Source organism: Cnephaeus nilssonii, assembly GCF_951640355.1.
Source record: "Cnephaeus nilssonii genome assembly, chromosome: 17".
Lineage (NCBI taxonomy): Eukaryota > Metazoa > Chordata > Mammalia > Chiroptera > Vespertilionidae > Cnephaeus > Cnephaeus nilssonii.
This window is the reverse complement of record NC_137088.1, coordinates 41,101,715-41,128,013: the sequence shown is the minus strand read 5'-3', so window position 1 is coordinate 41,128,013 and position 26,299 is coordinate 41,101,715. Positions and strand designations below refer to the sequence as shown.

The 26,299-nt window shown below is 55.8% G+C and overlaps 3 protein-coding genes across 3 annotated transcripts; 2 read left to right on the top strand and 1 right to left on the bottom strand.

Moving 5' to 3' along the window:
- Positions 1 to 16: 16 nt before the first annotated feature.
- LOC307113383 (inter-alpha-trypsin inhibitor heavy chain H4-like) lies at positions 17 to 9,220 on the top strand. The gene is made up of 6 exons (XM_079795023.1): positions 17 to 201; positions 961 to 1,135; positions 2,807 to 2,961; positions 3,084 to 3,180; positions 3,615 to 3,827; positions 9,171 to 9,220. Exons 1-5 carry the CDS (start codon positions 42 to 44, stop codon positions 3,688 to 3,690), a joined length of 663 nt encoding a protein of 220 aa, XP_079651149.1. The 5' UTR covers positions 17 to 41; the 3' UTR covers positions 3,691 to 3,827; positions 9,171 to 9,220.
- On the bottom strand, positions 7,405 to 22,684 carry LOC307113381 (inter-alpha-trypsin inhibitor heavy chain H3-like). The gene is made up of 20 exons (XM_079795021.1): positions 22,555 to 22,684; positions 21,897 to 21,917; positions 20,448 to 20,614; positions 20,262 to 20,366; positions 19,846 to 20,008; positions 19,190 to 19,303; positions 18,004 to 18,129; positions 17,599 to 17,715; positions 16,705 to 16,873; positions 16,036 to 16,161; positions 15,553 to 15,734; positions 13,107 to 13,292; positions 12,802 to 12,941; positions 12,164 to 12,318; positions 10,165 to 10,200; positions 9,921 to 10,034; positions 9,225 to 9,423; positions 8,373 to 8,542; positions 8,079 to 8,190; positions 7,405 to 7,770 (listed from the first exon to the last, which is right to left on the bottom strand). Exons 1-20 carry the CDS (start codon positions 22,645 to 22,647, stop codon positions 7,641 to 7,643), a joined length of 2,625 nt encoding a protein of 874 aa, XP_079651147.1. The 5' UTR covers positions 22,648 to 22,684; the 3' UTR covers positions 7,405 to 7,640.
- Positions 22,685 to 24,161: 1,477 nt separating this feature from the next.
- Positions 24,162 to 26,230, top strand: MUSTN1 (musculoskeletal, embryonic nuclear protein 1; the record flags this gene model as incomplete). The annotated part of the gene is given in 4 exon segments (XM_079795067.1): positions 24,162 to 24,216; positions 25,605 to 25,639; positions 25,642 to 25,756; positions 25,945 to 26,230. Coding segments are annotated over 4 exon segments (312 nt in total). The 3' UTR covers positions 26,052 to 26,230.
- Positions 26,231 to 26,299: the final 69 nt, after the last annotated feature.

Below are 26,299 nucleotides of genomic sequence, written 5' to 3'. Positions count from 1 at the left end.
GCCTGCCCTCCTCAGCCCCCCTTCCCATCGCTGCCCTCCAGATGGTTCTGCCTGCCCCAGCAACCGCATCTGTTTCCCCAGCCCCCATCCAGGCTCCCACCGTCATCCTGCCTCTGCCTGGGCAGAGCAGAGACCAGCTCTGCGTGGACATCAAGCGCACCTCGGGGCCATTATTAATCCTGCTCGTAGACCCTGAGCAAGGTGAGGCCTGACCAGTCACCTTCCAGAGAAACCCTCTGCAGGCAGTGCCCAAAGTGACCTAGAGGCAAAAGCCCAGAAGGGGAGGCCAGGGCTGATGGAGGGGCATATGAGGCTGCACGGGGTCACACGGGAGTGACTGGGCCTTGGCAGACAAGTGGGGGTTACTAGGGAGAGGCAGCGGTTGGCAGAAGCCCAGAGCCCTGAAGTAGTGGGACCTTAGAGAGTATGGAGGAGTGGAATGGAGGAGGAGGGAGGGTGTGACCAGACCTGCTCCCCACCGCCCAGAAGGGTCATACTGGTTGAGCTGAGATGTCACATGAGACGTGGGAACATACAGCACTCTGGGATGCTCACACACTGTCTCCCACCTCCACACATCAGGCCTAGTGTCTGTTTGCTCCCTGAGGGCGGGGACCGCTGATTTTCCATCTCACTCTTGGCCATGGCCCCTAGCTCAGGGCCAGGCGCACTACAGCGCTTTCTAAAGGTTCCTGGACCTCAGACACCATCTCCCTTCTCAGAGGGCTCATCTGAACCTGTCCATCACTGAGGGTTTGTGGCCCTTCCAAAGTCAAATGCAACCAAGGGATGAGAGAAAAGATTGTGGAAAGCAGACTCCAGTGTGAGGGAATGGTGGGCACAGGGCAGTGAGAAGGGGGCTGGTGAAGGACAGTTCTGGGGGACATAATCAGGGAGCGCCTCCTGTGCAGGCCAGTGCCCAGCCAGGCCATGCCTCTGACCTCTGCTTTCGGCTCTCAGGTGTTCGGGTGATTGGGGAGTATAAGGTGGAGAAGGCCCAGTTCTCACAGATCGAGGTGATTTTCAAGAATCCCCAGCTGCAGGTCCACGTGTCCCCTGAGCACGTGGTAGTGACTCGGGGCCAAAGAAGCTCTGAGTACAAGTGGAAGGAGACGCTGTTCGTGGTGATGCCTGGGTAAGCCGCTGGCTGGGTACCAGCAGTGACCTCTGAGGCTACGTGAGCCAGTGACAGTGCTGACCGCTGGCCCGAGGCCACAGGCTTGGGGATGAAGTGCTTGGGCATGAGTCCTCTGCAGGGGCCGCCCCACCGGTTGGGCAGAGCGAGACCTCTTCTTCTCTGGGGGCACCAGCGGTTGTCCCGGGGACCTGGCTGCTCACACACGGTCATGCCCCTGAGCACTGACCCTTACACTCATACATACCCCCACAGACCTTTCATTGGCCACCACACATGCAGGTCTGGGTGACCTGGCACTTCGGGGGGACCGGATGTGGGCTTACCCATCGGAATGGCCACACCTAACCATGTCCCTCCCCCATGCAAGGAACAATGTGGGTTGGAGCCACATTGCTGCTAATCGTGTGTGACCCTGGGCATGATGCTTAGACCTTCTGAGCCTCAGTTTCCGCTCTCATACCTGGGGAGAATCACCCCAAGCCGGAGTTAGAGGGTAAGGGGAGACCCAATGAGGGAGGTGACAGGGAGCACTTTGCTCATTAGAAGGGGTGGTGCCCACGGGGCATGCCGGAGGGCAGCTGTCTACGTGGGGAGGGAATGATGACAACAGTGAGGAGTTGGAAGGCACTGCACCAGGGGAGGTTAGGAAAGTCTCTCTTAGCGTACTCCTGACGCTCTGAGGAGGAGAGTGTCCACCCAACACCTGGCAGCGGGCAGGTCACGGAGGTGGATGGCGACCTCTCTGGGTGGGGCTGCCTGACCATCGAGCCTTCCAGAGGCAGCTCTCCGGGTGCAGAAGTCACGAGGGGCCTGGCGTGAGGCCGAGGCTCGGGCCCTCTGGGAGCACTGCCCCCTGGTCCCAGCCTGTGCTGAGTACAAAGAGCCTCGTCCATCCCCCTAACTGAGCCCCTCAGTGGAGCCGGGTTTGCACCTGACAAGTGAGGGAGCACCTGGCAAACCTGAGGGCTCACCTGAAAATCTCCCCATTTCATAAAAGGTCTTCAAGTTTCCTGTTGTCTGATAAATACATGCGCACCAGAACATGGGGTAAAGAGCTCCTCTTAGTCATAGTGACAGGCTCCACACACTTTCACGAGCTACAGATCTCCGTGCAGAAAACCAGACCACACCTCCTGTAGTGAGTCTCGTGGAGACAGTGGAAACTTAGTGCAGGTCCCTTTAAGGTAACCTCAGAGTACCAGCAGGGTCTTGTTCAACTTGCTCGAAGGAGCCTAACATTCCTAAGAGAACCAAAAAGGTAAGCTTGTCAGAGATTATTTTAAGTAAAGAAGACGGGGATAGAATCAGAAGAGACTTGCCCTTCTACATGTTAAACATACAAGTAAACACTGATCATCAAGGGCAAGTGGCTCCGACAGAGTGTGTCCGATACCCCTGGAATCATATCAAAGGAATTTGTGGGGAACCAAATCTAAGACAACAGAGGGAAAGGAACCGTTACTTTGTTGTGTAAATGCTGGGATCACCAGATATTATTAAATTAATTGGTCCCAGTTGCTAAGGAGAAAACTGAGGCTCAGAATATGTAATGGACTTCCCACCCAAGGCCGCAACAGGGATGCTCCCACCCATCCCACCCCAACTGCCAGGGTCCCCTGAGGGTGCCTGCATGCCTACTTGCTCTCAGGAGCCTAGGTTTTCCCACAGCCTCACGATGACCATGGACAAGGCGGGGCTCCTGCTGCTCAGCAGCCCAGACAAAGTGACCATCGGCCTGCTGTCCTGGGACGGCCCTGGGCAGGGGCTTCGGCTGCTTCTGCGGGACACTGACCGCTTCTCCAGCCACGTCGACGGGATCCTTGGTATGCTGCCCATGACCCTGGCTCAGGGCATCCTCCATCCACCTCTGCCTGGGAACAGGCAGTGCCGGGTGTCTCCCAATCCCCGTGTCTTCACCCCTCACTGACCACCCTTTGTCTCTCAGGCCGCTTTTACCGGGGCGTGCTCTGGGGACCCCCAGATGCCACAGATGACAGCAAGCGAACACTGAGGGCTCATGGGTTTGACTTCAATGCCACCAGGTGACTCCACGCAAACAGGCCGGGGGTGGGACTAGGAGGCTGAGAGCTGGTCCCTGGGGGCCTCCACTCCCCTGTCCGTGCCTGGGAACTAGAGATAGTCAGGTGAAAGGTTGGTGCTTTAGACATGTCTGACCCAGCCCTCAGTGTGACCCCACAAAAATGGTCAACTCAGACCCACAGAAAACACCCCAGCTAGAGATCACTAAGGGTGAGTTGGGGGCATTAGCAAACTCCCTGAAGTCTCAGAGTCCTGGACCCTGGACAACTGGGTGCCCTTGGGTGACTGGGCCTTGTCAGCCTGTGCTGGAGGGAATGCTAAGGGGCCCTGAAACTCCACCTTCCACTTGCCCGTCCCCAGCTCTCTCCCTCTCTTCCCACCACACCTGAGATTTGCTAACCACCCGTATGTCTGTCTGTATGTCTATCCATTCCAGAAAGCTCAAGCTGGATTACCAAGAGGGGACCCCGGGAACAGTGATTTCCTGCTGGTCTGTTGAGCTATACTTGTGATGGCAGGAGTTATACCCACCTACCAACCCCAATGCCAGCCCACTGTGTGCAGATGACTATCATCCTGTGACCACAGCCGCCTGTGGGGTCTCGACTGTGATGGGGAGGGGAGTTCCACTTATTACAAATAAAGGAAGGTAGTGTAAATCTGGGAGTGGGCGTCTCTGGTTCCATCCAGCCAACCCCAGGGCTGTAGAACCCGCCACTGAACACTTAGCATCATGTGACATTAGAATCTTCCTTGGTCAGCCCTCCAAGGCCTGTGGCCAATAGGTCCCTGAGGAGCTTTTGGTCCGCTCCCTTCGTTTCGTAAGATGGAAACTAAGATTTAGAGAGATTAAACCACCATGTAATATGTCACTTCAGACCCCCGCTTGGGGCTTAGGGCCGGAAAACATCCTCTAGGACCAGAGGTTCAGTTTCAGTCCATAAAAACCAGTTTTCATGTCATGTCATGTCATGTCATGTCATGTCATTTGTTAATCCTCACCTGAAGATATTTTTCCATTGATTTATAGAGAGAGTAGAAGGGAAGGGGAGAGACAGATAGAGAAACATCGATGTGAGAGAGGCACATTGATAGGTTGCCTCCTGCAGGTGCCCTGACTGAGGCTAGGGATCGACCCTGCAACCAAGGTACATACACTTGACCGGAATCGAAGTCAGGACCTTTAGTCCTCGGGTTGATGCTCTATCCACTGAGCCAAACCAGCTAGGACCATGGAAACCAGTTTTGACTCTTCCTACCTCTATTAAAAAAAGTGAACGGGTAGAAATTCTCAGCAAGCTTTCCAATGGGACTTGCATGATGCAGTTTGATTTTCACACCTGGGCTCCCCACCTGGAAAGAAGCTAGAACTGGAACACAGACATGAGGCCCTCATCCCAGGAGGGAAGCGTCTGTCCCATGGAGGTGTCCCAGGCCCCCAGCTCTAAATCCTCTCCTATCCATGCCCCAGGGGTAGTCACCCCCAGATTCCACCCAATTCCTGCACAGTCAGAGCGTATTTAAAAAAAAATTTATAGCCCAGGTAGCTCAGTTGGTTGAAGCATCACCCTGTACACCAAAAGGTGCAGGTTCAGTCCCCAGTCAGAGCACATACCTGGGTTGTGGCTTTGATCCCCAGTTGGAGCGCATGCAGGAGGCAACCCATTGATGTTTCTCTCTCACATCAATGTTTCTCTTTCTATCTCCCTTCATCTCTGTCTAAAAATACATACATACATACATACATACATACATACATACATACATAATAAATCAAACATATCCTTGGGTGAGGATTTAAAAAAAAAACTTTTTTAAACAAAGCCCATGGAAATAAGGGAAGAGCCGAGCTGGGGGACATGCGGTCGGGGACACCCTAGTGGAGAAGCTGCAGCACAAAACTTTGCTCTGAGCTTCCCCGCAGCCAGAGGAAAGCAGAAAATGAGCTCATTTGCTTGATAAGAGGAAGCAAACCAGATCCTCAGGGGAATCCTTTTCCCAGCTTTTGAGCTCTATAGGGTGTTTGCTGAGTGAGTCTCTCTAGAGGGGCCAGAAGAGAGGCCCATTGGGGGCTCCAGCAGCGGGTTTGCCAAACACACAGACACACTCCATCTGCCTGGTCGGCTGGCAGGGGTCTCAGGCTGTTGCTGTGAGACGAGGGAGCTGCCTTGGTGGCTCCATCGGACTTGCTGTGAGGCCAGCTCTGACACACCTACCAAGATGAGAGACGGGGGGCCCACGCCAAGCTCACCCCTCTGGGACACCACCGCCTGGGCTGGGCTCTGCTGTGGGGTTTGTATAACAGAAGAGGAGTCCTGGGTGACTTTCTGGCCCAGCAGCAGGGCAGGTCCCTTGGTGAACAATTGGAAGTAGGTCCATGCCCTTCATTGTTTTGTTCACTGAGTGCTTTCCAGCACCTCCTTGGGCCAGGCCCTGTGCAGAGAGCTGTGGGCACCATGACAGACAGTGCCTGTTGTGACAGCTGCCACCCAAGAACGAACAGGTGCTGCAAGGATCCCAGAGAGAGTCCTCTTGTTCTAGCTGGGGAGGATCCGGGAAGCTTCCTGGAATGGGGCATGGCTGGGGCTGAGTTTTGACGAATGAAGGGAAGTCAGCCCAGTGGAAAAGGAGGACAAGGACACTGGGCCGAGAGCCAGGACGTTGTGGATTGAGGTCAGGATAGGGGAAGGGAAGCATGGGGTGAGGAGGACGGTGGAGAGGTGGAGAGGCAGGGCCAGGCCAGCACTGGCTGGGTGCACCTTGCAGTGGAGCATGATTTCTATCCTGAAAGCCAGAGAGCCATCAGAGGCACAGCCAGAGTGACGTGGGACTGGGTTGAGGACAGAACCTGCTTGTAATTGGCCTGCAAGGAGGGCCTCCCTGACTGTGTTGAGGGAGGGGAAGGGGCAGATTTGGGCTGTGGGCCTCCTCTGCCTTTCTGCCAACCTTCCAGGCTAGGCTGCCAGCTGGAGCGGCAGTTCAAGGCAGGGCTTGCCTACTTTAGGATGTCCTTTCCCGGGCTCGACCCTTTTTGCCAGGCCAGCCTGGACACCTGCCAAGTTTACTCAGGAGCTGTGTCTCCTGTGGCCCTCTCCCTAGAGTAGCAGCAGCGCCAGTCCACAAGTTACCCCTCATAGACGCCTGGTGGGAGGGGGACTCCTCTGATGATAAATGTTTCCTCCTGGACTGCCCCCCCCCAATACCCTCTCCAGGACCCCAGGCTGGTGTCCCTAGGAAATCCAGAGGGGCCCTGGAGTGGGAGGTAGAAAAACCTCTTGTGGCCCATGACCAGATCCTATCTCCACCCCCACTGGCATTCATGATCCTTCCCAATCAGACTCCAACCTCCTCTGGCCTTATTGTGTCCCTTGCTGTGCCATCGAGCCAGGCTGCCCACTGTTCCCTTCAAAGGGGTGCCCTCGATCCAGCATGTTCTTAGCCCCGCAGGCAGAGAGAGCAGCAGAGGCAAATGATCTGGGGCAGGTGGGGCTATGTTTGCAGATCTTGAAGCAGTGTGTGTGTCTGGAACCCACAAAGTAAGGGGAGATGCCTGGTTCATGGAGTTGATGAAGCTGAGAAGCCATAGGAAGGACTTTTGTCTTTGTCCCAAGAGCAATGGGTGGGAGATGTCATTGACGGTGTAGGCAGGGAGCAATGATTGGTTCTGCTCTGGAAAGCTCCCTCTGGAAGCAGGGAGACCCAGGAAGGGGCAGTTACAGTTTTTCAGGTGCGTGAGGCTCGCAGAGCCCCTGATCCAGGAACTGGTCTGACCCCTACCCCACCCAGGACTTTGTGGGGTATGATTGGAGGATCCAAAGGATCCCCAGGCCAGCTGAATGCAAACTTGAGGCAACCATACACAGGAACTGGGTCACTAAGGTGTGTGCCCCCAGATTCTAGCTCAGATTATTGGATTTGTCTGATGAACAAATGGATGGTTGGATGGATGGTTGGATGGACGGATGGACAGTGGGCGGGTGGGTGGTTGGATGGCATCTACAATCCACTGCAGACTGTGCCAGACCTGGAGGACTCTGCTTCTGAGTCACAGAAGGACATCCAGGCCTGAAGGACCTGACAGGAGCTCCTGAGCAAGGACCAGACTTTCCTTATGAACCTTTTGGTCTCTAAATTACACTCGGCTCTTCCCAACTTCTCAGAGACTCTTTGCTCCAAAGTCAATTTTTTTCCCCATCATACATTTGACTTGCCAAAATGTGATGCCAACCAGCCCTGTCCTTCATTGGCATTGCTGGGGAGGCCCAGGAAGCTGCCTTCCTAGGAGCCAGTCCTTCCTTTGAGCTGCCTCAGGTCCCGGCTGGTGTTCCCCAGAGCAGGGGCTGAGAGAGGCATCCACAGGCTGGCAGCAGTCTGGTTTCCACCGTGTCCTCTATGGTCAGAGCCCTCCCTCAGGCCTAGCTCTGTTCTCCACTCCAGATGCCAGGCGAGCTGGGCCAGCCACTCAGAACAGGGCAGGGACAATGTAGTCGCTGTGGAGTCCGTCAATCACCCCTTGGCCGTTGTTGTGGACGAACCAGCAGCCCACATGTGTGCCATTATGGACATCCTTCCTGTAGTCTTTCTGGTAACCCCTGGAGAAAGGAGAGAGATGCTGTGATACACAGGGTAGACAAGATGGCTGCTTTGCTCATGGACCAAGGTTGGAAAAGGGTGTGATGTTGCTAACTACATAATTCTCTGGCCAAGAACGAGGTTGCATAGTTACTCCTTCTAGGGGACTGAGTGTGTCCTTTCCCTGGTTTGGAGGGGCCAAGAGGGGGCCAACACCACAGAGGGAAATGGGAGCACCCCACAGAAGACCAATGTGTGTGGGCAGAGAGGGCTCTTTCCTCCTGGCTTGGTAGTGAGCAGGGTGAGGGTGTCAGATGGGTCCCCTCACCTGGTCACTGCCAGCCGATGTTGCTTCACCAGCATTGTGGCATGTATCTTTGAGGGCTCATTGCCTGGGTTGAAGTCAGACACTTTAAAAGCAAAGGGGCGGAAGAATTGTCCTGGGAAGAAAAACATTTCCACTGTCAGCCCCTGCCATCGCCCAGGTAGCATGGCCACTGGCCTTCCAGGTTAAGGCAAGGGATGAGTGGGGTGCTGTGTGCTGGGCACGGAGTGGCTAGGATGGCCTTGCACATGGCTTTTCCCTCTGCCCTGAGCAGCCTGAAGTTTCAACATTCCATACCCAGCAGCCCATGTGACTTTGTTGACATCTTGTCACTGTCCAGCACATAGAAGCCCAGATAGTTAAGGTGGACGGGATGTTTCTTCCACACCTGGTGCAGAACCACCTTAAAGGTAATCCCTTTTCCAAAGGAGACCACCAGAGCCTCCCTGCTGATCTTCACAGAGAACCTAGGGGAGAAGAGGAGGACAGCAGGGGCACAGTGGCCATGACACCAGGCATCTGAATCAAGGACATCATGGCAGAGCCCACCCTGTGCATGGAACCTGACAACACACAGACTCCTGGAACTAGCTCAGGGCTGCTGGAGGAAAGACATGTCATGCATGCCAACTCTGCCTCCACTGAATGGATTCTTGCTCCTCTGTCAGCAAGAACGGGGCTGTCCTCAGAATCTGGAGGCCTGGGATCCAGTCCCAGCTCAGCCACTAGCTTCCTGGGCAGGTTCTTCCCCGTCTCTGAGCCTCTGTGGGAGTAACACTCCCGCCCTGCATACAAGGTTCTGGGTAATCTAAAGACATAGGAGAGGCTGAGCAGTTTGGGAACTAATAAATTCAGCCAGAGAAGATGCAAATAGGATTCTTGCTATTACCATATTGCCACGTCTACCTGATCCTTGGGTCCATGTAGCCTTTCCCTCAAGGTCAGCCCTATGAACTGTCCAGCTACCAATTCTGGTTCTCACAGGGGCCCTAGGCGTTGGCTCAGGTCTCCCATGGTCACCCTCCCCCAGGGCAGGGGCTGAACTCTGAGGCCATCTGTCTTCCCTGTAACCCTGTATGGGCCTTCTGTCCTCAGATTTCTACAAATCCTTCAAGCCTCCTTCAATCGAGTCCTGGTATGGGGCCTTACCTTTCCGAGGTGACCGTGACTGAATCCAGCCAGCTGAAAGTACTCTGTGCAGCCCCATTCTGCAGAGTAATCTTCTCTGTGGTCACCTCTATCCGGACGTCCATCGGAGCGTTGACAATGCCCACTTTGCCAAGGTAAGTCTTTCTGTTCTTAGAGCTGTTTCCCTTGTCACCAATGATCTGCCCATTTACTGTTAAGCCTGCCAGGGGCAAGGGGCAGTAAGAGACCAGCGAGATCTTCTGATCAGCTGGCCATTCAGGATGTGCCTTTCCCCTCAGCCAGACTTGCTGCGAGGTAGCAGAGCGGGGGTCCCCAGAAGAGACCAGAACTTCACAGTTAACCCCATCTGTTCCTAGACACTCTTGGGTCATGCTGGTGGCTGAGGGCCCACAGTGTAGACTGTCTCTTTGCCTGGGCCAGGAAGTATTATTGTTCAGAGAAAAATTATTCCCCAGCTGTAGGCTGAGTCCTGCCTGCAGGGCCTGCCTGCCCTTAACTCCAACCATCTCCCCAACACACTGGCCTTTGGGAACCTGGCTAGCCTGTGGTTCTGGACAGCCTTCTCCAGCATGTAATCTACATAGAAAGATGGGAGCAATGTGGGCAGAGTGAGGACCTGGTCCCCGTGCCCAGCCTGGGGGTCTCCAGGCCTTTTCAGGAAGACCCTTGGCCCCAGCCCCACCCTGCAGCCCCCACCTGTAACGGGGTCCTGAATGAGGCGCAGCACTGTGCCTGGTTCTTCATCAATGTTGAAGCAGATGGCATCCTTGTTCCCTCGGACTTGGATGATGAAGTGGGGGTCTCCATCCACTGAAGGCACATGAGAGAAAGGGCTAGGTGCTGGGGCCTCAACCTCTGGCCTCGGATGGACTCCTAGACAGGCAGGAGGCACTGGGCCCTGGGCCCTGAGCCTTGCTCCCGGACGAGCCGGGGAACTCACCATAATAGTAGGGTTTAGAAGGAGGCTGGTAGCTGGCTGTGGACACAAAGGGAGAGAGGGCTGAACTAAATAAGCAGGCCTGGGGAGGCACCAGGACCCCACCCAGAGTTTGGTTCATACCCCACCCCTTCCTGCTTCCTAATGCTCTCAACACCCACCCACCCCCATCTCCTCAGGATCCAACCATCTGCCTGCCCCAGGGAGCTGATTTAGGAAGACTCCAGGGGGGATGCGCAGGGCTGTGCTGGGGCAGGGGACTGTGGCCGCGGTGTATACTCACTCTGGTAAGCCGTGGCGGGGGCCACTGAAAAAAGAAGCCAAAGGGCAGTCGTGAGCGGGGGCCTCGGGTGCCCTGTTCCCAACACCTGTGCCTTTTCCCTGTCTTGGGGCTACCAGTGCCCAGTGAAACCCCAGCACTGACAGAGAGTGGGGATGTGAGCCTTAGCTTAGTATGTAGAAATGGGGCATGCCCGGGAACTTCTTTCTACGACTGGCGGTGATATGGCTGTGATTTTAAGGCCAAGGGCGGGGCACTTTGACATGGCTAAAATGCACGCCATCAGAAGGTCAGCTTCTCTGTCATGAGTAATGCTCACAGCAGATCCTGTCCGCCTCTCTTGAACTCCTGCCCCATCCCTCTTTGGGGTGCGATGTGGCTTACAGCTGTCCTTGACAGTAACACACACACACACACACACACACACACACACACACACACTATAGTCACATACACACAAGTGATGTACATTTGACAGGGCTGTTCTAAGGGGAAAGCTGGATAGAACAACCTGTATTGATGGAGGTGAGGCAGGCAGGGGCTGGGTAGCTCTGCCTGGTGGTGATGGGCTTGTGAGGGGTGAGGCTCCAATTTTATGATGAGACACACACAGGGTGCTGTGAATTCCAGCTCAGGCACTGCAACCAGGCTGCCTGGCCCAAATCCCCGGCTCAGCCACCTTTGGACAGAGTCCCTGATCACACAAACCTCTGTGCCTCAGTTTCCTCACAGTAAAATGAGAACCTTACTGAGAGGGTTGCCTTGGGACTCATGGAATGTGAGTGCCCGATGTGGGACATGCTCATTTTGCAGGCCACTAATACTCTCGTACGGACTGTCCCTCCTTGGGCTTAGGAAGCCACCTCCAGTCAACGGACAAGGGCCCTGGTGCTCAGAGAGGGCAGAGTCTGGCCCAAAGTTGCTCATGGGTGGGCAGCGAATCTGGGACCTGAGCCCAGGCGTGCTTGGAAAGGCCTCCTGGGCTCTCTCTTATCTCCCTCCCGGGACGCCCACCCAGCTGCTGGCTGAAGCTCACCTGATTCCTGAGGCCCTGTGAGGGAAGAAGGGGAGAGATGCGTTAGCAGCCACAGAGTCCTGGGGTCGGGGCCAATGTGATCAATATGCTGCCTGTCCAACCAGCCCCAGGCTGTGGGCCTCCCAGCAGCCAGCTGTGCTCCCGCAACCAGGAGCTCCTGACCTGGCCTGGGCCAGCTCTTTGCCTCCCTTCCCCCCCCAATGCCCACACCCCCAGCCCGTGTGGCCAGTTGTGGGGATACTCAGGCCTGCCCTCTTGGGGTATGGTGAGCAGGCCTGGTCCCAGCCTCCAGCTCTCAGAGCCTCTTCCTCTCGCCATCCCCAGGCGCGTGCTCAGGGCCTAGCTTTAAGGCTGGGATTGCTTCTTCCTGTCTAACTGAGCCCTTCCATGTTGCAGCCTAAGTCCCTCTCCCGGAAGTGACCCTGGGCAGGGGACTCACTCCTGTACTCATATCCCTTTAGAGACTCAGAGGATCCTGATCACCCCACCCCTCACTGTCCCCACTGATGGCTTCACTCCCTCCAAACACGCTTCCCAGCACTTGGCCAGTTTTCCTTCAGTGCCCCGGGGCCTGCTCCTCTTCAGTGGGGCTGGGTCTCCCCAGCCTGGCCCACTCCTCTCAGGACACCCAAGGCCCGGCCCTAGAGGAAGGCCTCCAAGTTCTGGCCTTCACTGCCCATGCCCACCTTCCCCAGGCTTGTCAGCTATAGCCATCTGGTTGTCACTGTCCTCAGGCTTGGTCACCACCATGGACGTCAGTGGAGTCACAAAGTGGTACTTGAGGGACAGGTCCAGGGCCTGGGCTGTGAGGTTCTCCTTCTCACTTCCATGGGCGTTCTTGCTGTAGGGAGGGGCGTGGCAAGAGGGTTAGCCTGGAGCTCAGCTCCCTGCCCATCTTCCCTGCTCTGACGCCCAGCACCAGGCCAGGAGCCCCAACGGCAGCCCAGGACCCCCTATGCACAGGGCGGAGCCTGCTAGTGCTCTGAAAAACTTGTTCACCAGCTCCCTGGGACGGATGGACAGACTGTGCTTTCTCTCTGAGGGGGCCTCCATTTCCCCAGCTCTCCCATCTAATGAAAGTTAATGTGCAAATTGACCATCATTCCAACACATGATGGTCGCCCCATGTGATCAAAGATGGCCACCCCCATGTGGTCAATGATGGCCGCCATAAGATGGCCAGCAAGGGAGGGCAGTTGGGAGCAATCCGGCCAGCTGGGGAGAGCAGTTAAGCGAGACCAGCCCTACAGGGGGGGCAGTTGGGGGTGACCAGGCTGGCAGAGGAGGGCAGTTAGGGGCTCTACGAGGGTTGGTCCTGGGTCACCGTTTGTCCAGCAGCTGCTCAATAGTGAGGTAGGCCCAGAGCCGCTCAATGTAGCTCCCGAAAATGTAGTCCTGCTCCTGCAGGGCCTTCTCCATCTCCTTCAAGTCCACCTCCTCTGTGAAGGTCAGGTCAGTGAGCGCCTGGGGCAGGGGTGGGAGAAGGTGAGAGGCGTAAGGAATGGAGGCCTGAAGCCAGGTGAGCCTGATTCAGGGGCGGCCACTGCTGGACCGTCAGCCTGTAGGCACTGGCTCCATCATTGCTTGACCCTCCATTCCCAGCCCATATCCAGGCCCAGCCCAGCTTACCCCGTGGCCCTTCACATCTGCCTTAAAGTTGTTCATGTCCTCGTCCACCAGGCGCCCAGCCACCACGATCTCAGAGCCATCATAGAAGTGCTGGTAAGTGTTCTGGGTCAGGTCCAGGATAGCGTTCTCAGGGTACTCCACCTCCACTCCCGTCAGCAGCGGGTTGGCCACCTCCTCATAGAAGCCCTGGAGTCCAGAGAGGGGACCTGGTCATCTCAGGCCACCAGTGCATGTGGGCACGGAGAGGAGTGTAGGAGGGTTCTCACTGTCGCCTTCGAAGGTTGTTGAGTCCCACAGGCTGGGCTGAGCCTGGCCCGATCTTCACTTCTACATGGCCCTGGCTTTGCTCTTCAGTGTGTGGGATCCCCCTCCGGCTCCTCCACCCCATCCCACCCCACCCCTCACACCCAGAAAAATACAACCGTTCATGCACTTAGAAAGCACTCATGAAATGTTTGTTGGCATGAAGGGAAGGAGGAGAGAAGGACAAGAGGAGAGGCTGGCTAGAGAAGGTGTCGGGTGGGAGCCGGTGGGTATGGAGGCCCAGGGGTCCACGGCAGAGTGGGAGATGCAGGCGCCTGGGCCAGGAAGGATTGGGGTTGCCAAATTTAGTGAATGAAATACAGGACATGCAGTTAAATTGGAATGTCAGATAAACAAGAAGTTAATTTTTATTATAAGTATGTCTGTTATGGGCTGAATTGTGTACCCCCAAAATACCTAAAATATATAGTTAAATGCCTTACCCCCAGTCCCTCAAGATGTGGCCTTGTTTGGACACAGGGTCTTTACAGAGGTAACTAAATCAAAATGAGGTCTTTAGGATGGACCCCAATCCAATGTCACTGGTGTCCTTATTGAAAAGGGGACAGACTGGCCCCGGGTCCGGGTGAGGCCGTGGGCCCCTGTATCCGGGTGAGCCTGGGTCCCGGGTCCGGGTGAGGCCGTGGGCCCCTGGATCCGGGTGAGTCTGGCCCCGGGTCCGGGTGAGGCCGTGGGCCCCTGGATCCGGGTGAGCCTGGCCCCGGGTCCGGGTGAGGCCGTGGGCCCCTGGATCCGGGTGAGCCTGGGTCCTGGGTCCGGGTGAGACCGTGGGCCCCTGGATCCGGGTGAGGCCAAGCGACCCTGGGTCTGGGAGAGGCCACGCGCCCCTGGGTCCGGGTGAGGCCACGTGCCCCTGGGTCCGGGGGAAGCTGGAGCCCGGGTCCGGGCGAGGCCGTGTGCCCCTGGATCCGAGTGAGGCTGGATCTCGGGCCCGGAAGAGGCCACGCGCCCCTGGGTCCGGGTGAGGCCATGCACCCCTGGGTCCGGGTGAAGCTGAATCCTGGGTCTGGGCGAGGCCGTGTGCCCCTGGATCCGGGTGAGGCCGTGGGCCCCTGGATCCGGGTGAAACCGTGCCCCTGGGTCTGGCCGAGACCAAACCAGAGGGAGTCGGACCTGCATTACCACCATTTGTCCACCATCCAGAGCTGAGGGGTCAGTGCCGACATGTACTCATAAGGAACTGGTGGACATTGATATTGGGTCTCAAAAGAACTGTTGGTCCAGAAAGAAACTCACTACAGACTGATCCATTTGCCTGTCAGCATAACTATTATTGCTCGTCGCACATTCAATTCTTATAAGTATATCTCTAGTGACACATGATTTCGCTCATCTAGGGGAAATGATGAACAACATAGACTGATGAACAAGAACAGAACCAGAAACAAGGAGGCATCGATCGGACTATCGGGCCTCAGAGGGAGGATAAGGGAGGGTGGGGGGAGGGGGGAGAGATCAACCAAAGGTCTTGTGTGCATGCATATGAGCCTAACCAATGCTTAAGTTCAACAGAGGGTTGGGGCATCCATGGGGAGGGGTGTGGGATGGGAATGGGGGGATGAGGACAAATATGTGACACCTTAATCAATAAAGAAATTAAAAAAAAAAAAGAAAAGAAAAGGGGACAGACACACACACGGGAGAGGATGGGAAGAGACAAGGAGAAGCCATGGAGAGAGGCCTGGCAGATCCCCCCTCGGGCCCTCAGAAGGAACCAACCCTGCCGACACCTTCATCTTGGACTTCCAGCCTCCAGAACTGTGAGAGAGTACATTTCTGCTGTAAGCCTCTCGGTTTGTAGCACTTTGTCCTGGCAGCCCCAGCAAACTAATGCTGTGTCCTATGCAACCTTTAGGGCAGACTTACACTAAAAAAGTACTTTTTTTTTTTCTTTACAGAAATTCATATTTAACCAATGTCCTATACTTGCTCTGGCAATCCTATGGAGGAACCTCTTCCGTGCAGCCCGATGACCACGTAGAACCATTAATGATGGGTAAGAACCAGAGGTAGATTTCAATTAAGAGGAAGTTCTTTCTAATTATTGAAATGATCACCCAATGGCACAGCTCCCTGAGGAAGGAGTGAGCCCCTCATTCCTGGAGGGCAAGACAAGGCATACCTGCAGCTGCAAGTTGGCATCGGAATCCTCATAAATGCGCCGGGCGAACCCATGGTTCTCCAGGGCCAAGCTTTCCAGGAAGTTATAATTCAGATTGTTGCCAAAGCCCAGGGTGTATAAGGGGAACCTGCCTCCAATGGCACTCAGCACGTTCTCCTGTATCTTAGCGGGTCTGCTCTCACCTGCAGGATAAAGGGGTGTTCACACTCTAGCGACCACCCGGACAACTGTCTGGACCCGCTCTGTCTGAGGAGATCTGACTCCTGCACGTGCAGCGCGGGTGGCGTCATGGCCTGGAGCCCTTGTCCGGCCAGAGGGTGGACAGCCCTGGCAGGGGGAGGCAGGTCCCTGACCTCGAGGGGCTCACAGTTGGCAGGAGCCCTGGGGAGAGCTGCCCAAGGTATTACAGCAAGCGGGCTACAGAGCCAGGAGGGGCAGCCATGCACTGTAATTCTGATATAGAGCCACGGCCCCCTGCCTCACCAACATTGGCGTCCCCGTCAGTCAGCATGATGACGATGGAGGTGCTCCTCTCCGGCACTCTGTGCTCCTCCCGGGCCTTGTTCAGCATGCTGATGCCTGTCAGCAGCCCGTCGTTCATGCTGGTGCCTGGCACACAGAGAGCACCATGGGAGGGGGCCCTCTGGGGACCACCGTGGAGGAGGGGGTCTGCTCATGTGCACAAGGACTCTGTCTGCCAGTACATGGTGATACTCAGTAAATACTGCCTAGTGAGTGAAGAATGAATGGTTTACCCTTTCAAATGGGGTAAAACCTGCCTCTCAGGGTTGCTGTAGGGATAGAAGCACCTGGTGATGGTAAAAACAATTTGGGAAACAGTCAGGTGGACTCCCACCCCTTCACTGGGAGGAGAGGGGAGCAGGAAAGACATCACTTGTGATTTTCCATAAGAAACGACCAACAGTAAAGGTTCTCTGTGGCCTTATCTTGCTGGGAGTTGAGGTATAGAAACATACAGATGGATTTTCTTGGACCCTGCGATCAAGCCTGAGGATCCCACCCCACTCCCACCTCAACCCCCAGCCAGGGTCTGCTGGCCTGGCCAGCAAACCTGACCCTAGGGAAGAGGGAAGCAGGCTGTTCAGGCAGAGGGAGGGGCAGTGAGAATGTTGCTCTCCCCTCTCTTCTGACCTCCGTTTGCTCTTATGTTCTTCACAAACTCCCTGGCTTCCTGGATGTTCTCAGGAGTGGCTTGAACTAAAGTGTCTTTCCAAGTGGTCACATCTCCACGGAACAGGATGAAGTTCAGGTGGTCCTCCTCTTTTATATCCTCCAGGATTTTGAGGAGGGCATCCCTTGTCTGGGAAAGACAAAGACAGGCAGACAAGAAGCTGGGAGAGCGCCCTAACCGGTTTGGCTCAGTGGATAGAGCGTCGGCCTGCGGACTGAAGGGTCCCAGGTTTGATTCTGGTCAAGGGCATGTACCTTGGTTGCGGGCACATCCCCAGTGGGGAGTGTGCAGGAGGCAGCTGATCGATGTTTCTCTCTCATCGATGTTTCTAACTATCACTCTCCCTTCCGCTCTGTAAAAAATCAATAAAATATATTTTTTAAAAAAAAGAAGAAGCTGGGAGAGGGAGCCACAGACAGCCTGGTGTCTTCGCAGCTGGGGCTGGTAGTGGGGCCCCTGTGGCCTGCAACAATGGGGTGGACTTTGGTGCCTTTTTTATCCTTTTCTCCTTCCTCCTCTTTCACTGGAAACATCAGCTGTCTCCACTTTAAAGAAACAGAAGACTGTCCCCCAGCCTAGGTGGTTTGGTTGGTTGGAGTGTTGTCCCGTACACCAAAGAGGTTGTAGGTTTTATTTCTGGTCAGGGCAAATACCTAGGTTGCAGGTTCAATCTCCAGTTGTTGCACCTACAGGAGGCTACTGATTTATGTTTCTCTCGCACATTGATGTTTCTCTCGCCCCGCCTTCCCCTCTCTCTATAAATCTACAAACATATCCTTGGGTGAGGATTTTTTTTAATATATACCCCCCATCTCACCCCCACTTCTCACCCCCACTTTCACGGAAGAGAGTACCTGCTTTATTTTCCGGCCAGACATGGAGCCGCTGACATCAATCACGAAGACCACATTCTTAGGCACCACAGGAAGGCCTTGAGGTGCAAAGAAGTGCACAAAGTAGCCATTGACTATCTGGAAAGGGGAGAGAGAGACTAGAGATCATGTCCATGAAGCAACCACACGGTGGCTACTCTTGTAAACAAAAGCTGACATTTAGCAGGGCAAGAAGAAGATGTCGATTTGGGTAAGTGTGCAACACAGGTTCTGGGCCGCCTGCCACCCCATGCCCTGCAGGAAACATGGCCTTAGACCCAGTATCCAGGGGGATGGCCCTAGATGCAGCTGTAGCCCCTTCCGCACCAGCCCTCACTCCACTGTGATGCGGAATCCACCAGCCTGATGAAGCCAGTAGGGACGTACCTGCACGTTGGCTGGAGACTCTCTGTTCACATCGTAGGTTATGATGAAGTCTCCATTGAGGAGGGTGTCTCCACAGGTTTGGCATGAACGCTGTTGGTCCAAGCTGGGCTTGAAGGACACATGGCCCTGAGGGAGGGAGATGGAGGGTCTTGCTCAGCTTGTCCAGGCACTGCCCACTGCAGACCTCAGCGCATGGGTGCCTTGGGGGCCGAGGCACAGCCCTCAGAGGGAGAAGCCCAGGGGTGGGCACCCGGCAGTCCTGCCACCACCCAGCATACACTGGACTTCCTGAGCACTTCTCTCTCCTCGGAGATCAGGGGCAACTTGGAGGACAGTGGCCTTATCTGACTCAGCCTTTGTCTTTCCCTGTGCAGCTAAGTCGCTGTGTTCAGCCTGCTTGGCCTTCAGCACTGAGAAGCCACTTACGGAGGGGAGCTTTGCACCGTGAAAAGGAACGTCATGTTGGGTGGTATGTGTTGGTGCCCAGAGGAGGAGGAGGAGAAAGGGAGCAAAGCAGGGAGGTGGGAGAGGGCATTGCCCTGCAGGAGCCAGCAGCCCTCTGAGTGTGTGCTCCTTGGGCCTTGCCCTAGAAGCCCTGAGTGACATAGGCTTGCTCTTCATGTAAACATGCATGCATCCACAGCCCATGGTCAGCAAGACCCCGGAATAGTAGGGGACTTGGGGATCACAGTCAACCACAAGCACCAAGCATAAAGTTCCCGTTCAAATACCACCCCGTCAGTGTGGAGTCAGCATATCTAACTGCCTCTGGCCTCAGTGTCCTTATCTGTAAAACAGGGGCAGTACTCTGTCCTGCCTACCTCCCAAGGGAGAATGAGACTGGGCTTTATAAATGGTCCCGCCCACACACACAAACACAAACAAGTTCCAACACAAGCACTTTGAGGTAATCAAGCACCCCTACTGGCACTGCTGAAACTGGGGGACAGGATGAGGGGTTGGGGAAGGGCTGCTGGGGCATGTCAGTTCCTCCAGCAGGTTGTCCTCAGCAAGCAGCCCCCTGCCTCCAGCATCCCCACCCCTGACCCAGGTGGTCAGGGAGACAGTGATGGCAGCAAATAGACACACTCTCACTAGCGTCAGCCAAGCCCTAGGGCTCAGAATGGTCCTGCTAGGGACTGGGTTCCTGCCCCTGCCCCCCAGGCCTGAGAGGCATCTATACCACCTTTTTCCCTGAGAAGGACTTGGTGAGGGCGCTTCCCAGGAGGTCATTGGTGATGAATGAGGCCTCAGCATCCAGCATGCTAATGCCCTGGGGCTCAAAGATGTCTACCTGGATCTGCAATGTGCAAAGGTAAGGAGATGTTACTCAGTGACAGTACACAGGCCAACCTCTAGGACAGGGCCCACAGAGATGGGTCAGTGATGGTGCAGGGACCAGCTTCTAGCACAACTCTGTGACAGCCACCCTGGAGTCTCCCACCAAGAAAATGACCCAAAGGGCCCGTGAAGGGTACTCTAACCCCAAAGCTCTCCAATGGCATGCCAGATGGTGTCCAATTTCCACCATGAAATCATTTCAGATCTCATGAAGGTAGAGCACCATTATAACCAGTTACCAGCTATACAGAGACACTTTGTGATGTTGCCTCAAGCGCCCAGCATCCAAAGATCTGGGTGAATCCAGCCCATCCTCCTCCTCCCCTTGGCCCAGTTGCTATGGCCAGAGCCATTGTAATTCCCCCAAGCTCCCTCAACCAAGTGGTGAGGCCTGGACTTCTGTGACTTTGACCTTGCTCCGAGGTCCACCCCAGGGGCCCTTCCCCAACCTCCTATCCTGTGCCCACAGTTTCAGCAGGGCCTGCAGAGATGTATGATTACCTCAAAGTCCTTGACCAGTTGTTTGGGCTGGACCTTAAGATACATCTCGTACTTGCCCTTGTTCCTCTTCAGCAGCTCTTCGTAGGTTAGCTCAAACGTGACGTTGCTGCCCGCAGCCACATTGACTGACACCGTGAATTTCTCCAACTTCCGCCCAGAGGCCCTGAATGGGGTGCAAGACAGCGACTGCCCCACAGACTGCACAATTCCACCCATCCTGAGCTTTGGGTTCAAGTCAGCCCCTTGGGGGAGACACCTACTCACTCTAAGCCTCATTTACCTCAACATCATAATGGGATAATGTTGTGAGAATTACGGACACATTTTGCAATAATAATAATAATAACTGCTGCCGTTGTTGTTTGCATCCCTTACAGACCAGACATTCTCCCCAAGGCCTGGGGCTCCATACTTACTTGACCAAACCAGCTGTCTTGCCCTGGGACACAGCCTTTTCATACTGCTTCTTGGCGACTTCCTTCTCCTTGACATTACCAGGGTAGGTAACACCGTCGATGGTCCTGCAGGGAAAGAGTTGGGGGGCTCATGCTGGGCCAGACTCCCCTCCAGAGCCCAGAGCCAGCAGCCATGGGGACACCCACAGCGTGAAGTTGGTGATGAAAGCGGTCTTGGGCAGCTCCACGTCAAAGGAAACCTCCTTGGCGACATCTGCCCGGTTGACGGCCCTCGTGGTGACAACATTGTGAGCAAAGCGGGAGGTCACCTTGCAGCTGACCTTGGTACTGTAGACCTCAATGTCGTCAGCCCTCTGTGGGAGAAGGGATGGTGATCACTGGTGACCTGCCAACCCGGGCCCTGGGAAAGGAGGTCTTCAACCTGGCCTCTCCCCTTCCAAACTCCCTTTACAGATTCTAAAGGCCCTGCCTGGGAAGCGTCCCAGTCACCCGTGTTGGAAGCCTGGTGGCCTCCTCCATCCCCTGTTCAGTTGGCCACCACTGTCCTGATGACGGCGCCTGGCAGTCCCGGTGCCCCTAGCCTGCGCGGGCCTTCCTGAGCACCTCTCTCCCCTCGGAGACCAGGGCCTGCTTGGAGGGCAGAGGCCTTGTCTGATTCAGCCTTTGTTTCTCCCTGTTCACTGGGCCCCACAGGTTCCTTAGCTCAGCCTATCTCGTTCCTCAGCAGCAAGAAGTCACTTAGGAAGGGGAGTTTTGCACCATGAGAAGGAACTTCACATTATGCCAAGAGGAGAGGGCGAGGGGAGGGAGCAAGCCAGGGAGCAGGGAGGGTGAACTGAGGGAGGCTCTAGGGAGATGTCTGGGTTAAACATGGCCTCCTTAACCCTGTAATCTGTTTCCATGCAGCCTGTAGCCAGGGAGATCTTGTAAAAAAACAAATCTGACCCTGTTCCCTCCCTTGTAAAACCTTCCCATGCTCCCCATTGCCCTCAGGACAGTGTTCCCCATGCTCTGAGGTCCTCCAGGCGGGTCCTGTCAGCTCACTCTGGTGCTCCAGCCAAGCCAGGTCTCTGCCCTCTGACCCCGGGGGTGGGGCGGTCAGAGACCTGTCCCAGCTCTTCCTGCTCACCTTTCACACTTGCATTGAGAAAGCTCGCCCTCTACCTCCTACTGTGCCCTTTGGTGATTGGATGATTCTACCTCCCAAATAGGCACTTATTTCCTGTGCTGACAAGAGAGTGTGGGGCAGGACTTCATGCTCCCAGTATTCTCTTTCCCCGGGGCCGGGGGGAGGGTGAAATGAGGGAGGCTCTAGGGAATCGTCTGGGTTAAATGTGGATATGAAGATGCTCCGTGAAGGTGTGACAGGGCCTTTCACTGCCCACCCAGTACCAGCAACTGCTTGGGAAGTGTTTGTGGAAGGAAGGACGGTGCAATGGCCATCCTGAGCTGCATCTGGTGAGGTCAGGGGGCATGGTTCTATGACACTCTTTCCTGGGGGTCGTGGACGTCTGCCAGGGTAGGGGCTGTGAGCTGTGTGTCTGCTGTGCAGGACCTGTGCTATGGCCCAACTCTTCAGCTGTTGGGCAACCAGCTCCCCCCTCCCCATGCCCCCTCCCTGGTGAAAGTCCTCACCTCTTCCCCGACGCTGCGTTTCTGGAAAAGCAAAGACAAACACACTGTCAGGTCAAGGCCAAGGCCACTGTGGCTGAGGGGCAGGTTCTTGGCAGACGCCAGGGTTCAATGGTGACCCCCACATACACCTTGAAGGGCCTCTGGATGTAGGACCCACCTGGAGCCAAGGTCAGAGGAGGAAGGGCTCTGAATAGATGGGGAAACTGAGATCCGGCGAGAGCAGGTCTCAGGCTACCCAGAGGAGAGGACAGGGCTTTTCCCTGCTGCACAGACCTCGGCGCACTCTGCCTGTCCCTGCACCGGGTCCATGAGGCCTCCCCCAGAGCACCCCGCACCATGCACACCACAGGCTCAGCCCAGCCCTTCCTAGGCGCCTCTGCCCTTTTCTCAGAGGTGGACCTGCACAGCTGCTCTGTGAGGTGAGCAGTTCCTGGTGTATCACCCATTTGACAGGTGGGGAAACAGAGGCCCAGGGAGATTTAAGAGCCTTGCCCAGAATCAAAGGGTAAGTTTGGAGCCCAGTCCTCCCAAATCCCAGCCCTGTCCCCTGCAGCTCACGACCCCGCCCTCTACCTCCCCCTCCCCCATGTGGAGGGCCACCCAGGCTGGGACCTCTGCCCTGTGATGGACCCAGATTGTGAAGAGAGGACAGACTTACCTCAAGTGGCCGGGAGGGGCTTCTTGGGAAGCCAAAGACCACCGAGATGGAGAGCAGGGCCACGATGAGGCAGGGCCACCGAGCAGACGCCATCGCTGAGCACGCAGGCCTGGCCCGCGGTCTTTATATGAGCCAGCTGACCGGTGGGGTCAGTGACCTCCAGCAGTGTGGGAGGCAGAAGCTGTCCGGGAAGCCAGCGTGTGGATGGAGTAACAGGACCTGGATTTGCCTGAACCAAAGGGGCCCCGTGGTTATTGTCAACAGCGTGTGAACTTCACTCCCAGCGGCTGGGGGACATGGAGGCCTGGTGTAAGCGGAAGCTGTGTGCTGGCAAATGGGCCCTGGGACTCCCTGGGTGGGGACAATGGTGACAAGGTGTGGAGTCACATTTAGAGCAAACAGCCTAAAACTCTCAGCCTCGCTGGCTCTTACCCGCACTGCTGGCAGGGCCCCTGGATCGCAGCCACCCCCTGCTCAAGGCGCCAGGGCCCAGAACCAGACCCCTCACTCTAAGGCTCCCATTCCCATGGCTGCAGCCCTTGCTCATTATCCTTCTCTGGTTCTCATGGCCCAGGGAAAGGGTGAACCCCAAGTCCTGTGGCCCAGCTCTCTCTGTGGCCTGGTTCCAACTTGCTTTTCTGCACTTTCTCTCCGCCCACTGGCATGCCCTCCCCTAGTCTGCACATCGCTTCTCTCATCTCTGCCCCCACTGTGCCCTCCTCCGGAGCCCTCCTCTTTCATCCCCTGGCTGACCACAGGCAGCTTGCTGCATTGGTACCCTGTGTTGAGGTTTGCATGTTGAGGACTGATTCTGGCCTCTAGATTCTGGGCTCCCGGAGGGCCAGGCCATGTCATATTCATCCCTGAGTTCCCAGGGCCTGGCCAGTGACTCAGCTGCCCTCAACTCTTAAAGAGTCATTTCCCGCCCTGGCAGGGGGGCTCAGTTGGTTGGAGCATCATCCATACACCAAAAGACTGTGGGTTCAGTTCCGGTCAGGGCACATACCTGGGTTGCAGGTTTGATCCCAAGTTGGGGCACCTGCAGGAGACAACAGATCAATGTATCCCTCTCTCCCGCTCTCCCTTCCTCTCTCTCTGAAAATCACTGAAAACCTGTCCTCAGGTGAGGATTAAAAAAAGAGGTAGAGAGAGTCATTTTCCAACAGTGTCCAGTGAGTCTGGAGGGCCGGTCTCCATGACAACGGAAGCTTCGGAGGCAGGGACTGGTCCCCTCCTAGTTGGGAACGAGACTCCTGGGCCTCACCAGGGCCCTACCAGCCCCTAGACCTTCCAGAGTGGCAACTATGAGCAAAGTGACCCACAAATCCTCCCACTTAGCCACTCTTTCTGTTTTTTATTTTAATATATTTTCATTGATTTCAGAGAGGAAGGGAGAGATAAAGAGAGAAAGAACTATCAATGATGAGTGAGAGAATCATTGATCGACTGCATGCTCCCTCCTGGGGATCGAGCCTGCAATCTGGGCATGAGCCCTGACCGGGAATCGAACCGTGACATCCTGATTCATAGGTCGAGGCTCTACCACTGAGCCCCACTTCCAGGCCCACCCCACCCATGTGACACCAGGAGGACGGCTTGGACCAACGATGGGCAACGCCAAGGGCAGAGATGCTAGCAGAGCAGCCCACCCAGCTGGTGACGGTAAGTCGTTGGTTCTTCACCACCATTGTGGCGTCTGTCTTTGTGGGGTCGGAGCCTGGGTGCAGGTCGGACACTTTATAATCAAAGGGGTGTAAGACTTGTCCTGGAAAGGCACAATGGAGGCAGCCGTTACTGGCTGGGAGCTTTGTTCATGCGTTGCACTTAGTAGGTGCTCACTGGAGGTTTAAGAGTTGGTTGCATTTTTTTCAAGAGCTTGACTGTTTCTCATAAATTTTGGCATCAAAGCCACTCATCTAGTTCACCTGCTATAGAGAAGCAGCTGTATTGTCAGCCGGTGACACCTCCTGTCTTTTTGGGCCAGTTCCTGAGGAATCTGGCTGGGAGAGAGGGTTGGTGGGTAGGGGCCCCAAGAGAACACTGTCTGCAGGAAGGCCACAGGAGAAGCACTGTGGCTGATGACCATCCCACCAGGGGCCTCTGGGCCCACTGGACCGTTCTGCTTGCTAACCGGGCCTCTCCCCATTTGCTCCCCGCCTGCTTACACTTGGGTTTCACTGTGCGTTTGCTTCATCAGAGCCTTTTAAAAATATATATTTTTATTGATTTCAGAGAGAGGAAGGGAGATTAGAGAGATAGAAACATCAATGATGAGAGAGAACCATTGATCAGCTGCCTCCGGCACAACCCTACCGGAGATTGAGCCTGCAACCCAAGTGTATGCCCTTGACTGGCATCGAACCTGGGACCCCTCAGTCCTCAGGCCAATGCTGTATCCATTAAGCCAAACCAGCTAGGGCAATGATCACAGCCTTTTTGAGGGGCAAGACCCTCACCAGGACAAGCCCTCTTTGGATCTCTGAGCCTTGGAAGTCATGTTGGAGGTGACCCTGATCGGATGCCCAACTTCAGAGGTGACTAGTCCACGGGCTTCAGTGCCCCACCCCCACAGCTCTGTCCTCTGAATCTGGATGTCCCCAGCTCTGGATGGACAGACAGACCAGTCTGTCTATGGGTAGATGCTGATGGGAATGTGACTTCATGGGCATCTGATTCCTCTACACCATTCCCACCCCAGAGCCCGCAAGGTAAATCCTGGCAGTTTGGCAGGAGAGGGGCAAACCTAAGGGACCCCAGGCCGCCACCCGGGGAGCAGGTCTTGGTATTCACCGAAAGCCTGTAATTCAGCCTCAAAGCGAGCGCCTTTCCCCTTTGCCCATGTGCCCAAGCTCAAGCTTGGCCAGCCAGGCAGACAGTGTGAGACCACAGCTCCCCGTCTGTGGAAAAGGACAGAGAGACTCAGGGTCGGGGGTCAGGGGGTGATGCTTCGTCTGGAAGGCTTCCTGGATGAATGGGGCCTTGGACTGGCTAGAATTCAGTGAGCAGGGAGAGGTGGGCACGGGTCTCGGCCTGAAGGCCTGGGTTCTAAGGAGGCTCTGGTCTCGGCAAGGCTGGCCCTGAGGGAGCCCCCATCAAGAAAAGCGCCCCCCTGTGAAAGAGGAGGACCTGAAGGGGGCCCGAGGGAACCTGAGCAAGAACCAGGCGATCAAGTCCAAGACCTACCAGGTCATGCAGGAGTGTGGTGAGTGTTCTCGGGGCTGGGGGACCAAGCGGGGGAGGGATGATGTGTGTCAGCAGGAGGGGGTGTGATGGGGGGGCGGTCCTATGGGTCGTTTCTAAGAGTCCAGAGCTCATGGGCTCCCCACAAAAGAGGCTTTCCCTCACCAGGAGGCTGGGCTGGACCTCTGAACCTCCCCATCCTGCCCGCAGAGCAAGCCGGCGTTGCCGCACCATCTGTGTTCAGCCGCACCCGGACCGGCACTGAGACCGTCTTTGATAAGCCGAAAGCTGGGCCTGCCAAGAGTGTCTTTGGCTGAGAAGTACACGCCATGCCACTCCCTGGGCACTGCCAACACCTAGACACAGGAGTCTTTCCCAAGAACTCTTCCATGCCAGCACTCCCTGCTCACCTGGTGCCTCTGGGACTGCCGCCCCTCCCCTCTCCCCCGGGCCCCTCAGCCCAGGCACTCTGCACCAGGCCCTGGGGAACACCAATAAAGAGGATGCCCAAGCGGCCCCGGCATTTGGAGAGTGTTGTGTGGAACTGGCCTGGCCCCTTCTTGCA

Excerpts from the sequence above, each read along its gene's own strand:
- LOC307113383 (XM_079795023.1), top strand. The coding sequence starts at position 42 with ATGGTTCTGCCTGCCCCAGCAACCGCATCTGTTTCCCCAGCCCCCATC. Across the intron at positions 202-960 it reads GCTCGTAGACCCTGAGCAAG|GTGTTCGGGTGATTGGGGAG; the intron begins GTGAGGCCTGAC and ends TTCGGCTCTCAG. Across the intron at positions 2,962-3,083 it reads CCACGTCGACGGGATCCTTG|GCCGCTTTTACCGGGGCGTG; the intron begins GTATGCTGCCCA and ends TTTGTCTCTCAG.
- LOC307113381 (XM_079795021.1), bottom strand. The coding sequence starts at position 22,647 with ATGGCGTCTGCTCGGTGGCCCTGCCTCATCGTGGCCCTGCTCTCCATC. Across the intron at positions 20,615-21,896 it reads AACGCAGCGTCGGGGAAGAG|AGGGCTGACGACATTGAGGT; the intron begins GTGAGGACTTTC and ends CTTCTCCCACAG. Across the intron at positions 7,771-8,078 it reads CATCGGCTGGCAGTGACCAG|GGGTTACCAGAAAGACTACA; the intron begins GTGAGGGGACCC and ends TCCTTTCTCCAG.